Source organism: Myodes glareolus, chromosome 5 (genome assembly GCF_982192425.1).
Source record: "Myodes glareolus chromosome 5, mMyoGla1.1, whole genome shotgun sequence".
Taxonomy (NCBI): domain Eukaryota; kingdom Metazoa; phylum Chordata; class Mammalia; order Rodentia; family Cricetidae; genus Myodes; species Myodes glareolus.
The window spans coordinates 58,684,591-58,697,967 of record NC_142030.1 but is presented as its reverse complement, the minus strand read 5'-3'; the positions used below and the strand labels follow the sequence as shown (position 1 = coordinate 58,697,967).

Genomic DNA, 13,377 nt, shown 5'->3' with positions numbered 1-13,377 from the left:
AGGAAATAGGGGAACATTTCTGTTTTAGGAAGTCTACGACTTTTATGTGAGCTACTGGGGCTCTACTCAGAGGATGTACCCAGGCTAAGCAGGTGTCCTACCACTGGGGTGGACCACGGGGCCCGAGGCCACCCAGATTTCACCACGCTCAGGATTGGAAGAGATCTGGGTCACGATAAACACTGAGAGGTACCTGGTGATGCAAGTCGGAATGAGGGTGGCCTGCTAAAGAAAATGGACTGGAATTCAGGTCAAAGGTGTCGATGTGCAGGGTAGATCACAGGAGAGGGGAGGCACTGACGTCAGAGGTGGGCTTTTCGGTAAGGGCGCACGATCGGATACACAGGTCAAGTGAATTGAGGTCTAGAAAGTTGTGAGCATCCTGCCAATACTCGCTAGTTACAATTGCCCCTGCTTCCCCGGCCCCAGACTGGCGACCCTAAATCCCACCCTCCCTGGAGTTGCTTGTTCTCATTTACTGGACTGGGTCTTTGGTCTCAGTGCTTCTTTCTGTCTCTAGTAACCCCGACGGCTTTCTTTTGAGATATCACACTACAAGTCAGTCTGGAGCTATGTAGGCAGGCTGATCTCCAACTCAAGAGAAATTCTCCTGCCTCAGCCTGCTGAACACTGGGATGACAAGCACGAGCTGTCTCACCTGGCTGTCCCTGGCCGCTCATCATGTATCCTCTCGGTGCTCGAGAACACCTTCCTAAACATTTCTCCCATGCTCTCATCTCTGCCCTCACTGCAGCTAAACATCCACTTCCTTCATGGGGAACCCAGCTCTCCAGGAAGTCACATTATCAACTGATTTCCCGATTTCAGATTCCCACCCTCTACCTGTGTAACTGGCAGAATTAGCTTCCTAATGAGCAAAATATATCCCCGGGCTGGACCATGATGAGATTCCTAAGCCTGTAACGTAAGGCTTTCAAGGCCTTCCCCTGAATCCAGTACGGAGTGGGGTGGAGTAGGAGTGGGTGAGGTGGAGCGGGGAAGGGATGAGTGGAGTGGGGGTGGGGCGGCTGCTGGGGGTGGAGTCTTTGGAACCTGGAACAGCTCTTATTGGAGTTTGGGGTTTCTCTTCACCCGCTTTCAAGCTTCTCTGCCTCCACGCCCTCTTCCATCTGCACAGACTGCCCAGCTGGGGCGTCACCGAGGCTCACCTCACTGCTGCGGTTGGCTCTAGGCTCTGGACTAAGGGAGGACTAGGGTCATCGAGGGGAGGGGGTTCTTCCATGCTCAGCTTTGTGTCTCTAGCACCAGACGGCCTTTGGCAAGCTCTGCTTGCTCACATTACCTCGGAGCACCTTACAGTGTGGGGAAACAGGACAGCAGGGTGAATGAAGGTGTTCACTAAGTCAAACCACGAGAAAGTGGCAGCTGCCAGCACTGTGAGACACCATCATCCCCGCCCCCTAAACTTCATTCGAAGAGGAAAAGAGTGGAATTGTATGTGTGGTCTTTGCTGTTCATTGGATTTTCCCCTTGCTCTTTACAGGGTCTCCCTTTGTAGGCCAGCTTAGCTTAGAACTCATTGTGTAGCCTAATAACACCTAGGGTGAACGTCTTGCATCAGGAAAGAGCTATTATGCCTGCCTGCACACTCTCTCCCTCGCTCTCTCCCTCCCTTCCCCCCCCCATTCTGTCTCTCTCACTATATAGCCCAGGCTAGCCTTGAACTCAAGATGCTTCTCAGCGCTGGGATTATAGGCTTACTTCACCACAGGTGACTCTAGATCACAGGTTCTCAGCCTGTGGGCCTTGAGCCCCTTGGGTCACATATCACATATCCTGCATATCAGATATTTACATTATGATTCATAACAGTAGCAAAATTGGTTACAAATTACCAAAAAACCTTTATGTTGGGGGTCATCACAACATGAGGAACTGCATTAAAGGGACACAACATTAGGAAGGATGAGAAACCACTGCTCTAGTTCCCGGTTTTGGCAATACTGGGTCTTGAACCCAGGACCTTGAGTATCCTAGGTAAGCACCCTACCACTGAACTATATCCTCTAACACTCTCCTTTCTGCCTTCCCTCCTCTTTCCTTCTTCTCCTTTCTTTCTCCTCCCTTCTCTTCTCTTCTTCCCATTTCTCTTCCCTCTTTCATATATATGTATTTTTGGAACATGATTTATTAAGTTGCTCAGGCTGGCCTTGAACTCACTCTATAGCCCAAGCAGGACAAAAAGAAACCTCTTACCAATATGCAGTTGTCCAGTAACTGTGATTTGAAGATGTTAGTGCTTCAGTATTAGTTGGATGCACAGACAAACATTGGTTAAACTGCTACTATTTCTTTTTCTTTAAAGATTTATTTTGGGGAGATTACTTAGGTCAAGAGCACAGGTTGCTCTTCCAGAGGACCCAGGTTAGATTCCTAGAACCTACATGGCAGCTAAGAACTGTGTGTAACCGCTGTTCCAGGGGATCCACCGTCCTCTTCTGGCTTCCATGGGCACTAGGCACGCAGGCAAGACACCCATAGACATAAAATAAAAATATATCTTTATTCTCATTATTTCAAATTTGTGTGTTTGTGTGTGTCAGAGAGAGAGAGAGAGAGAGAGAGAGAGAGAGAGAGAGAGAGAGAGAGAGAGAGAGGAGGAGGAGGGAGAGGAGGAAGAAGAGGAGGAGGAGGAAGGAGAGGAGGAAGAAGAGGAGGAGGAAGAGGAGGAGAAAGGAGAGGAGGAAGAAGAGGAAGAGGTAGTGGCGGCAGCCAGAGTATTGGGGACGGGAGTTACAGGCAGTTGTGAGCCACCTTAAGTGAGTGCTAGGAACTGAACTTGGGTGTTCTGCAAGAGCAGTATGTGCTCTTAGCTGCTGAGCCCTCTCCAACTCCTACAATGTTTTCATGCTTCTTCTTTGCCTCTCTAGGGAGCCACTGTTTTCTGGGACGACTTAATGCATGATGCAGGCCTACATAGGGAGCTGGAGACATGAGGGATAGTCGTAGAAAAACTGTGGGTAAAAGCAATGTAAGCAAATACAACTTTCAAGAAGAAACAAAATCTTTTCAAAACAAATACTTTCATTTTATGCATATCGGTGTGTTGTCTGTATCTTTGTGTGTGCCCCCTATGCATGGTTGGTACCCATGGAAGGAAGCCAAAAGGGGGCATCGGATCCTTCACAGATGATGTGAGCTGCCATGTGGGGGCCAGGAATTGAGCTTAGATTCTCTGAAAAAGCAGCCACTATTCCTAATCTCTCCAGCCTCAAGGAACCAAAGTCGTTTCTTAAAATGTTTATTCTGTGAGAGTTTTATACACGCAGACAGTGTATTCTGATATTCACACACACCCCAACTCCTCTTCCATGTACCTATGGGAAGCACTTCGCAGATTCAGTGGGTTATAAAAGAATAAAAAAGAAATAAGACATGAAGTTGAGGCTTGTGAAGTTATCCGCTGGTGCATGGTCAACTGACCAAGGGCCACACCCCTAACGACAGTAGACCTTCCCTCCCCTGGAAGCCATAAACCGTCAATAGTTCTCCTCTCAGCTGGGAGGGGGCTTGTGCCCCCGCCACAAGGACCCCCATTCAGGACTGTAGATTGACTTGACTTTGTGCAGGTATTATAGTGGCAGAGTTCCTGAGGGCATGTGGTCCAGTCACGGCTGACACTGTTTTGCCTCACTCCTCCTCAACCTCTTCTGCAATCTTTGCACCCTCTTCTGTGATGCTCTCTGAGCCTTGGGCGGGAGGGGTATGTGACAGATATCCATGTACGGGCAAGTACACCAAAAACACATTCTCTTGCATTTTCCCCAGTGTGTCCTCATACCAACCACCACATGAAGAAACCTGTCTAATGAGGACTGGCATGGGTTTCGAGATGACTTACTCAGAAGGCACTTTGATACAATGCCCATTTAGCAAGATTATTAGTACCAGGTTATCCCTGGGGCCTGTGCTCCCCAGCCATGGGGTTTGGGCCAGAGAACCCAAATCTTGAATTTCCTTTTTTTTTCTTTCTTTTTTTGGGGGGGGGCAAGATCAGGAAGGGGCCAGTCATTTCCAGGCAAGTACTAGCTCCTTCCTGTTCACTTCATTCTCTTGCATTTTTACCTCCTGTCCAACTTCAGTAAGTCAAATTAAATTATGAACTCAGCCAAGAGCCTGGGGAGTGATGCCTCAGGATCTGTGCCATAGGGATTCATGGCAGGACTCTTGACCACCTGACCTCCTTGCCAGAGACACACATCATATCCTTTAGTGACATGAGCCCTGCTGGCAGAAGAAGCAGTGTGGTGCCTGGTAGCTGCCAATAACCATGTGTCGCATGGGTGTTCTGCCTTCTTGGGACCAACATCCTCCAACAAGCTTTCAAGATGTCCTCCCTCTGCCAGTACAAAAACCTTTCCTCAAGGAAAGTTTACACGGAAGAGACCAGGGACGTCCAGATATATTTCTAAACAAACCTCTGGGGTGCTGCTGGGCCAGCAAGAATGAGGTCAGAATTTCCTAAATGTCCCATATTCTTCTTATGGGTCTACTGAGTGTTCCAGAAGATTGTTTACAGAACAAATCTAAAGTTCATTTCATCTAGCCAGAAGACACTTTGTGGGGCTGAAATGATGGCTCAGCGGCTAATGCACACACAGCTTACACAGGACTGGAGTTCAGTTCCCAGTACCTGTACCTCAAAACTCATACCAACCATGTGTAACAGCTCCGGGAAGATCTGGGGTGGCCTCAGTCACCTGCTCTCATGTGCACGTACCACCTCCCCGACATACACATCATTTAAAAATTAAGTGTCTAAAAGCTAAATAAAGAAAAAATGTAATGAAAGATTTTCAAGGGTTGATGCGAGAGTCTAGCGGGCAAAGGCTCCCGTCACCACAGCCTAGCAGGCAAAGGTTCTTGTCACTAACCTGAGTAAGACTAAAATTCAACCGCTGGCATCCACATGGTGGAAAGAAAATAGACTCAGAAAGGTTATCCTTTGACCTCCTCATGCGCACTGTGGTACACATACACACACACAATAAAATGTAAGTTAAAGGTCTTTTTAAAATGTTCTAAGGCAGAGAAGGCTGTGGTGATAGGCAGTTTCAAAGCCGAGCCCAAGGAAGGCTGTCAATAGCCAAACCAGCAGTGGAACTCCCCAGAACAGGGGTCCAAAGGGTAAGTGAGACAAAGGAGTCAAGTGAGAGATACTCTGCCACTCAGCAAATATCTCAGGAAGGTGGGAGCCCCTCCACCGAGACCACCCCATGTTATTCCCGTGTGTATTCCCAAGCAGCAGCAGCAGCACATGGGAGAGAGCCTGGCAGGGAGGTGAGGATGAGGTACCAAAAGAGAAACAGGCATCTCTGGGTTTAAAACAAAATCATAGCAAGTGCGAAACATTAAAAAAAAAGAAAGTCTCTGAATTGATGAGCGCGCGTGTGCGCACGCGCACACACACACAATACGGCTTACTAACCACTCCCATTTAGCATACAATTTTGGTACCAAAGAAGAAGGCGGCAAGAATGTGGTCTATATTTAAAGTTCAGTCTCTTTCAGAGAGAAACCGCCAGTCAAAAGTTGGCCCCTCTTTAACTTTTTGGTTTTTTACAATTTTTTATTTCTATTTTACGTACATTGGTATTTTGCCTGCATGTATCTCTGTGTGAGGGTGTCAGATCTTGGAGTTACAGATGGTTGTTAGCTGCCATGTGGGTGCTGGGAATTGAACCCAGGTCCTCTGGAAGAGCAGTCAGTGCTCTTAATCACTGAGCCATCTCTCCAGTCCAGCTACTCTTTACCTTTATTTCCCATACCTAAGCAGAGCCATGGTTCAGGGGCCAATGTCTGACTTCAGTTAGTACCCTCCAAGGCAGACTGTCCACCACAGTGTGGCAGCCACACAGCTCTGATGACAAGGAGCAAAAGCAAGTGTGAGAATATTAAATATGTCCGACTTCTTACACCAGGCGTAGTGAGAAAAAAAAAACAAAGAAACAAAACCAAACCAAAAAGCAACCCGCCCTTAAAGGCTGGAACACTACAGGCCACACTACAAAGCCCACCGCAAAGAAACGGATGCCAGAGCCAAGAGAGGACAATAAAGTTTCACGTCCTGTTTGCAGGAGGAAATGGAAGCTGGAAGCAGCAGGTCCCCAGGGACCCTTTGAGCCTGAAAGGTCTGTTTTCCCTCCTGGTAAACACGCCCAGTCTCCTGTTGATCCCCAAGCTCCCTCCAGACTTTTGCTCCCAAATGTTTTTCTTTCAAACCACAAAGTCAGGCTTTCCTGTTGGCTCCTGGAGGCTTTAGGAAGGATGTGAGGAGGGAGGGGGCCTTAGGGACCCCCTGGTGACACTCTCAGATGTTAGGTCCCCTTTCCAAGGGCCAGAAGGGCTGGTCAGACCCTTAGCTGAGATTCCTCTGGCTGACAATTGTTTACAGTTGGCAGGTTTTTTTTCTTTAATAGTTCATAAGGACAAATAACCACAGAATTACTAGTGAGACCAACTGAGGACAGCCTAAAACGTCTGCTAGTTGGCTATCCATGCCACATGGATAGCAGAGGAGTCCTGGCTGGCTTCCTTACTGGCATGAAGCTTCATTGGCACAATGTTCTAAAGGGCAACGGAGAGGCAAACTGCAAGGGCATCGTGATCCCATTTTTGGCTTTAAAATAGACTTCCCTCATCCCCCACCCTGCAAATCTTTCCTAGGACCACGTTTGGACCCTGACTTGAAGAAGCCACTTGTAAAAATGCTATCTTCACAACAAAGGATATTTGACTACACACTGGGAAATGGATAAAGCCAAGACTCTGGCTTTCGGAATGCATCTTCCAAAACGTGTACGTGGCTGTGGCCAGAGAGAGAGGCTTGTTGCTGACCCTGACTACAGTTTGTTCTACAGGACCCACGTGGCCACGTGAGAACCACTCACCGAGCTGCCCTCTGACTGCCACTCTTAACACGGTGGCATGTGCTTGCTCTCACACACAGCAGACATGTTGTAATTTAACGTGGCAAGATGATGTTACACGAGGATGTAATCATTCTTTTTATTTTTTTAATTTGAGGCAGGGTTTCTCTGAGTAGCCCTGACTGTCGCGGAACTCACTCTGTAGACTAGGCTGAGACTCCCCTGCCTCTGCCCCCTGAGTGCTGGGAATAAGGGTGTGTGCCACCACTGCCTGGCTTCTATATTTTTAACTAACTTTTTTAGGTTAGCAGTAATAATCGGGTTTCGTGCATGGCATTTTCATGCACATGCAACTATCCATCCTTTGCTCTCACTTGTTACCCTTCCCCAATGTCCATGACTCTGGTTTTTATATTCATTTACTATGTATTAGTTTTTGCGTGCCTGCATGTATGTATGTGTATGCCATGTGTGTGCCTTCTACCCTTAGAGTTCTGATCTGGCCCAGTGTGGGTTTTGTTTCTATTTTGGGGACAATATTTCACATAGTCCAATTCCTGATCCTCCTACCTCAACCTCTCAAGTGTTGGGAGGACAGGCATGTACCATTACCCCTGGTGGATGAGGGAGACGGATTTTACTCTTCTTTTACGCATGTTCAAGTTTTTTTCAGAATAATGAAGTCTTGATTCTACAGGAAGCAAGTGCTCAGCTAAATCCCTGCTAGCATTTCTACATCACCCCAGTGGCCAGGCTCCTTCTCTGCAAAACCTCACGTTCCCCAAACAGGCAGCATGAAGTCTGAGATCCTGCTGGCATCAAACCCACCTCCACTGCTTTCAGAACGAATCCCAGAGGTTCCCTCTTAGCTAGCCCAGCTCAGCTTGCTGGACCAGGCCTCCATGGGAGCCTATGCATGGGGTTGGCTTGTTGCCTGTGCAGCTGAGAAACCAGAGCCCAGGCAGCGGAGAAAGGCCAGCAACACTGAGAAGTACAGATAATGGAAATCCCTGAGGGTTTCATCTCTCCCATCCAAAGAGCCTGAAGTTATGACAGTCTGGGACTCACTTCGTATCCTCAGTAACCAGCAACGCATCCACATCACTAGAAAACAGCGCCTGTTTGGTCAGTTGTATCATTTGTGATACAGCTCTTGACAGATTCATTTTTTTTTTTCTATCTTCAAACCATCTTTCAAACTGAAACTAACCCTGGATGGCTATGTTGCTATCGTCTACCCTTCCATCCCCCCATGCCCCACACCCAGATCCTGGAGAAAACTGGGAGAAAACTGCTGTCGTGTGGAGCAGTGAGTTGGATAAAGAAGAAACGAGGTGCTATCCTTCAGAACAGCGGTTCTCAACCTGTGGGCCACAATTCCTTTGGCAAACCTCTATCTCCAAAACTATTTACATTATGATTCAGAACAGTAGCAAAATTACAGCTATGAAGTAGCAACGAAAATCATTTTATGGTTGGGGGTCACCACGTCATGAGGAGCTGCATTAAAGGGTCGCAGCCTTAGCAGGGTTGAGAACCACCGCTATAGTCCAAACAGTCTCCGCCCCTCCTTGTTCATCACTGCTAAGCTGACAGTGGTTGGGCAAAATATATACAATCCAAGCCACAGTCTTTCTAAAAAAAAAGGGGGGGGTGTAAGGCTAGCACAGCTGACTAGTTCATGTGTTACAAAAGAGAAAGGCGAACAAGTCTTAGGAGGGATTGGGTATCACTGCCATGTGAGGGACTCAGAGCTCAAGGGGCTTTATCCTCCCCAGTGTCTGGCCCAGGACAGTTCTCCACATGGCCTGCTGAAGAGAGAGATACACTAGCCCAGCAGGAAGCAGCTGGAAAGTCCCCGGGGCTTTGCAACACTGGGCGGAGCCATGAACAAAACATGCTGCAAAGTCTTGCTCTCGTGTTCCCGTGGGGAGACCAAAGAAGTGAGCACTCTGGAAGGAGCAGAACTGATGGGGCTAGAGAGCTGCAATTTTAGTGCAAACCATTTTAAATGTTCATCTGTGTTGTGTGTGCATTTGGGCACACCCAGGAAGTGACAGTCAGAGGTCAGCTCTCGGGACCCAGTTTCCTCTTTCCAGCATGTGGATTGGGGACCTAACTTAGGTTGTCAGGTTTACTGACTCTTACTGGCCCAAGGCAGCTTTTATATATTGCAGAAGCTCTCTAAAGGGACATCCGAACACAAACTTAAGGAACTAGAGAACATGCCGCGCAGAAACATCCGCATAAGTCTTGCTTTAGGCCTTGGGGATGTTGGCACGAAGGCCCTGAAGCAGTGGTCTACACCGGAGAAAGGCTGGTGTGTATTGGTACAAATGAAAAGGCTTCTCTCGCTCCCTCTTTTTTTTTTTTCTTGTTTTTTTGAGACAGAGTTTCTCTGTGTAACAGCTCTAGTTGTCCTGGAACTAGCTCTGTAGACCAGGCTGGCCTTGAACTCACAGAGATCCGCTTGCCTCTGCCTCCCGAGTGCTGGTATTAAAGGCCTGTACCACCACCACCCAGTGCTTCTCTTTTCCTTTTTGATTAAAATCAAGCAGACACCACCACTCAGAAATTGAAAAAATGTATTAAAGTATTCACAGAAGTACAAATGAAAATATCAAAAAGTAACAATGGACTTGATACTTCTCCCTAGCTGGATACATTTCCATTGAGAAAACAGACAGGAATTTTAATCTGTAATCTTTTATGTGTCCCTTCACAATTTGCAGGTAAGTTTTAGGATGCCTCTTCCTTCAAGTCAGGGGACACAGGAAGGGCAGGTCTGCTATCTGGACATGACCTCACTGTTATCTGCAGCCAGGCCCCAGCATGCAGAGTTGCAGGAAGTACACACTCCAGAGGAAGAGGTGTGGGGTGTAAGGCCGTGGGGTCTCAGCATGGTCCTGCAAGCAGCTGGAACCAGGCTGCCAACTCAACCCAGGATGCTGGCAGTGAACTGTTCCAGCCTAGGGAAGAAGGTTGGCTTGGGCCCACCGAGGATTTGGTACTGACTGGGCAGAGAGGTCATGGAACCAGATTAGGAGGCCCTTAAGAGGTGTCATTTGGACAAAGGCCACAGAGCATCAGTATCAGATACATCATCTCAGCATAGCAAGGAGACGGTAAAGCACCTATTAGGAGATGTCTGGAATGTGCAGTTCCTTCACAGACTTGCTGGGAAGAAGAAAAGAGAATGCTGCCCCCTCCCCTGAAGTCTTTCCCATGCTAACGTCCTCCTGGGCTCTGCAATCTGTACCCTTTTAACCACGAATACCCTCAGTCAGCTGTGCTATTCACACAGGGACAGAAGCTTATTAGCGAGACCTTAGCATCCACTGAAGGATGGTGAGGACAATCTCAAGCTGAAAATGCCCTCATATTTTAGAATAGCACCAACAAAATACTCTTACTGTCCTCAGTGGCATGGCTAATGGATGGTGCGTGCCAGCTAGCACAAACAAACAGTTCTGATACTGTGAGAGACTCCCATCCCTGAACACCTCATTCTCTAACTACAAGAAATGCTAAGACTGGTTGAGCCCTTAGGTGAAAAGGCCACGTCTGTTGGGGACACTAACAGTTCTGCGAACTCTCCAATAAGGCAAACCTTATCACTGGATGATAGGGATGCTTCTGAAACTATCCAATAGGAACAACTCTGAAAGGATACACAGAGACAGCAAGACAATTTTCACTTACGTAGACGCAAACCATTTCTTCATCATGCAACACTTGGCCTCTCACATCAGGAAGATTAAATAGAATATACATATCCTTTATATACATTTTCTTTTCTCTCTGAGTATACATGTGCTTGTCCTTGCTCGAGTCCTCAAGACCACACGTGGTTATGGGCATCTTCTGCACAAGAGTCCAGTTTGGATTTGTTTCTTGCTTAAGGTATGTTTGGGGTCTTCTCTTAGTCTTTCCGGATGTCCGCATACACCACAGACTCCGACTTATTAATCTTGCCGCTGTGATGTCCACCAGAGTGGTCTAACTGCGCGTATATGACTGGGCCCTGGAGAAGAGAAGTCAAATTAGAGGTTTGGAAAAACTGATGGTCCCTGTGTTCCAGGAACAGAAGCAATCATTAAAGCATACTCTAGGCTTTCAAAGCAGGGACTCCTCCCCTTTGAAGAGTCAAGGTTTCTTATATGTTTGGGAATGACCTTAAAACCAGAGTAGACATCCCCTGAAGCCACCAAAGCTGGTACATGAAAATTAGCTGTTATTCCCTTTGGTTTTATGTATACTTAGGCATGTCTATGAAAATATTGCATTCTTTCTTGGCAATGTCCCTTATTTTACCAGATGCCAAAGCACTTGGCAGCCTTTGCAACTGGGACTGGGCAAAAGGACCAGACCGGGCCCTTGACCCACCCAAGGGCCACTGAGGTCTGGCGTTTCAGAATCACCCTGGTAGAAAATGTCATCCATATAATTTGTTCTGGTCCCTTTACACATATAAATCCTCAAACACTTTAAATATTCAATATAAATACAATATAATCCTTTCAGTCTGACTCTACCATCACTGATTAAAGGCTTGCTGCTCTGTGCACTGCATCCCCGCTTCTCTTTGGTGTTAAGGACCGGTCCTCAGGTCTTGGGCAGGCTGGGGATGCCCTCCACCACCGAACTGCATTGCCAGACCGCCTCTCTGAGGTCCAATACCAGTTAACTGTCTTTCTAAGTTAATTTTTTTAAATTCAAAATCTAAGAAATGTAAAGAAAAACTCAAGTACAAGTCCTCTCCTTGACCCTCAGCATTGAGGAAGCCAACGAAGTCCAAGATGGTCATCAGAGTCCAATTCAGGAACACAAGAGAGGTTGGGCTTCTGGGAGCCGAGGCGAAGCCTGACTCTTGGGGGACAAAGTCTGTGTGCAGAGGCTGATGATTCAACTGTCAGAGGGTGGTTTATATTTTTTCCAATTCCTTTTAAACCTGTAGAATTGTAAATAAAAATAACAGAACAGCTCTGGTTTAAAAAAAAATTCAGTATGGCCCTAAGTCAGGCCGTACTTGTCTCTTGATCCAGGGCACTTTGAGAAGTCTGATGGTGTCTTTCCGTTTTCTACTGTAACAAAACAGCAAGCGTAGGAGCCAAATCCTCGGCAGCTAGGAGGCCAACCTGTGCCCTCCAGTGTGTAGGCTGAGATCCTGCAGAGGTCAGCAGTCTGAGTACCACAAAGAAAGGTCCAGGGGCAGAGCTGTGCATGGCTGTGGAATGCTAGCTCCGAAGCAGTAAGGCCAGTCAGCTGCGAGACCTATCTGAACTCTGGTAGAGGCACACTCAGAATTCACGAGGCACTCTCTATGCAGACTGGCAGATGGCCACGTGGTGGCAACGGGCATACTTTGAATAAGCTCTAACGATGAGGCCTTTGGGCCTTGTGATGAGACGGAAATGGTACCGGTGAATAACCTGGCAGCGCTGGACAGTGCATGCTGTCGGACGCCAGCTGTGACCGCCAGCACGTCACACAAGTATACTTTACAACAGTCTGAGGTAACTGATCCAGCAGGCCGAAAGCAGGGCGCCCGCCTGACTGATCTGCAGAGTTGGCAGTTTTAAGAACTTCTCTTTGGAGTGGTGGTGTTACACAGCGTGTGAGCAGAAAACTATGAGAAGAAAAACACAGACTCCTCTGCACCAGCCAGCAAATGTTAAAATTCCAGTAAGTATCCCATGGCAGACAATATTGTGTTTCACGTTGAGACTGCCTGAAAAGGCAATGAAACTGAGGCTGGACTGGCCACTGAAGAACAGACCGTTGCCTACCAACGCCTGACTGGTCCTTCCCTTCCTCCCCTTCGAGAACAACAGGGATAAAGTCAGGGTCTTTGTTACTCAGCCACCTAGAACTTTGAGACTATGGAGGAGCCAGGCCAGATGAAGGGAGCATAATGCAAGGCAGAGATCCATGGGGCATGGCCGAGGTCAGGAATCAGCTCCACCTAGAACAGGTCTCGGAAGCCTGGTTTTGGACTAGTTAGAAGATGGTGGTCACTGGGGTCTCTCTCTGAGGAGCATGCCTCAGGACCTTGATTTTGACAATGAGCCTGCTTTGGACTTCAGGAGACTCCAGGGAAATAAGATTGAGAAGTGAGCTCACTACTTCTAGGAGAGCCACATGAGGATAAGGCAGAAGGAAAAGAGCAGCGACGGGACCCACAGTAGCCAAGAGGCTTCGCTATACAATTCAGCGTTCAGCCTCTAACTCCGACCCCTGCCCTCCCCCCCCAGCTACTACAAATCAACGAAGTGAAAATTTTGTTTGGCTATCACCCCAGTAATTTACTTCACAAACAGGCCTTTAAAATGTTTCAAGTCAGCTGCAGTGGTGCTCACCTTTGATCCCAGCACTTGGGAAGCAGAGGCAGGGGGATTTCTGTGAGTTCAGGGCCACAGAGGGATCTTGCTTCAAAAAAACAAAACACAGTTTAAAAGAAGCACACTGCTTGAGGTGGTCTATTCTT

At 47.6% G+C, this 13,377-nt stretch overlaps 1 protein-coding gene across 1 annotated transcript in view; it reads right to left on the bottom strand.

Annotated features, from left to right (window-relative positions):
* Positions 1-9,458: 9,458 nt before the first annotated feature.
* Mpzl1 (myelin protein zero like 1) overlaps positions 9,459-13,377 on the bottom strand; it is a 42,997-nt gene continuing 39,078 nt past the window's right edge. The window contains exon 6 of the mRNA XM_085687978.2: positions 9,459-10,914. Within this exon, the coding sequence (XP_085544104.1) occupies positions 10,813-10,914 (102 nt within the window). The 3' untranslated portion in view covers positions 9,459-10,812. The remainder of the gene's footprint in view (positions 10,915-13,377) is intronic.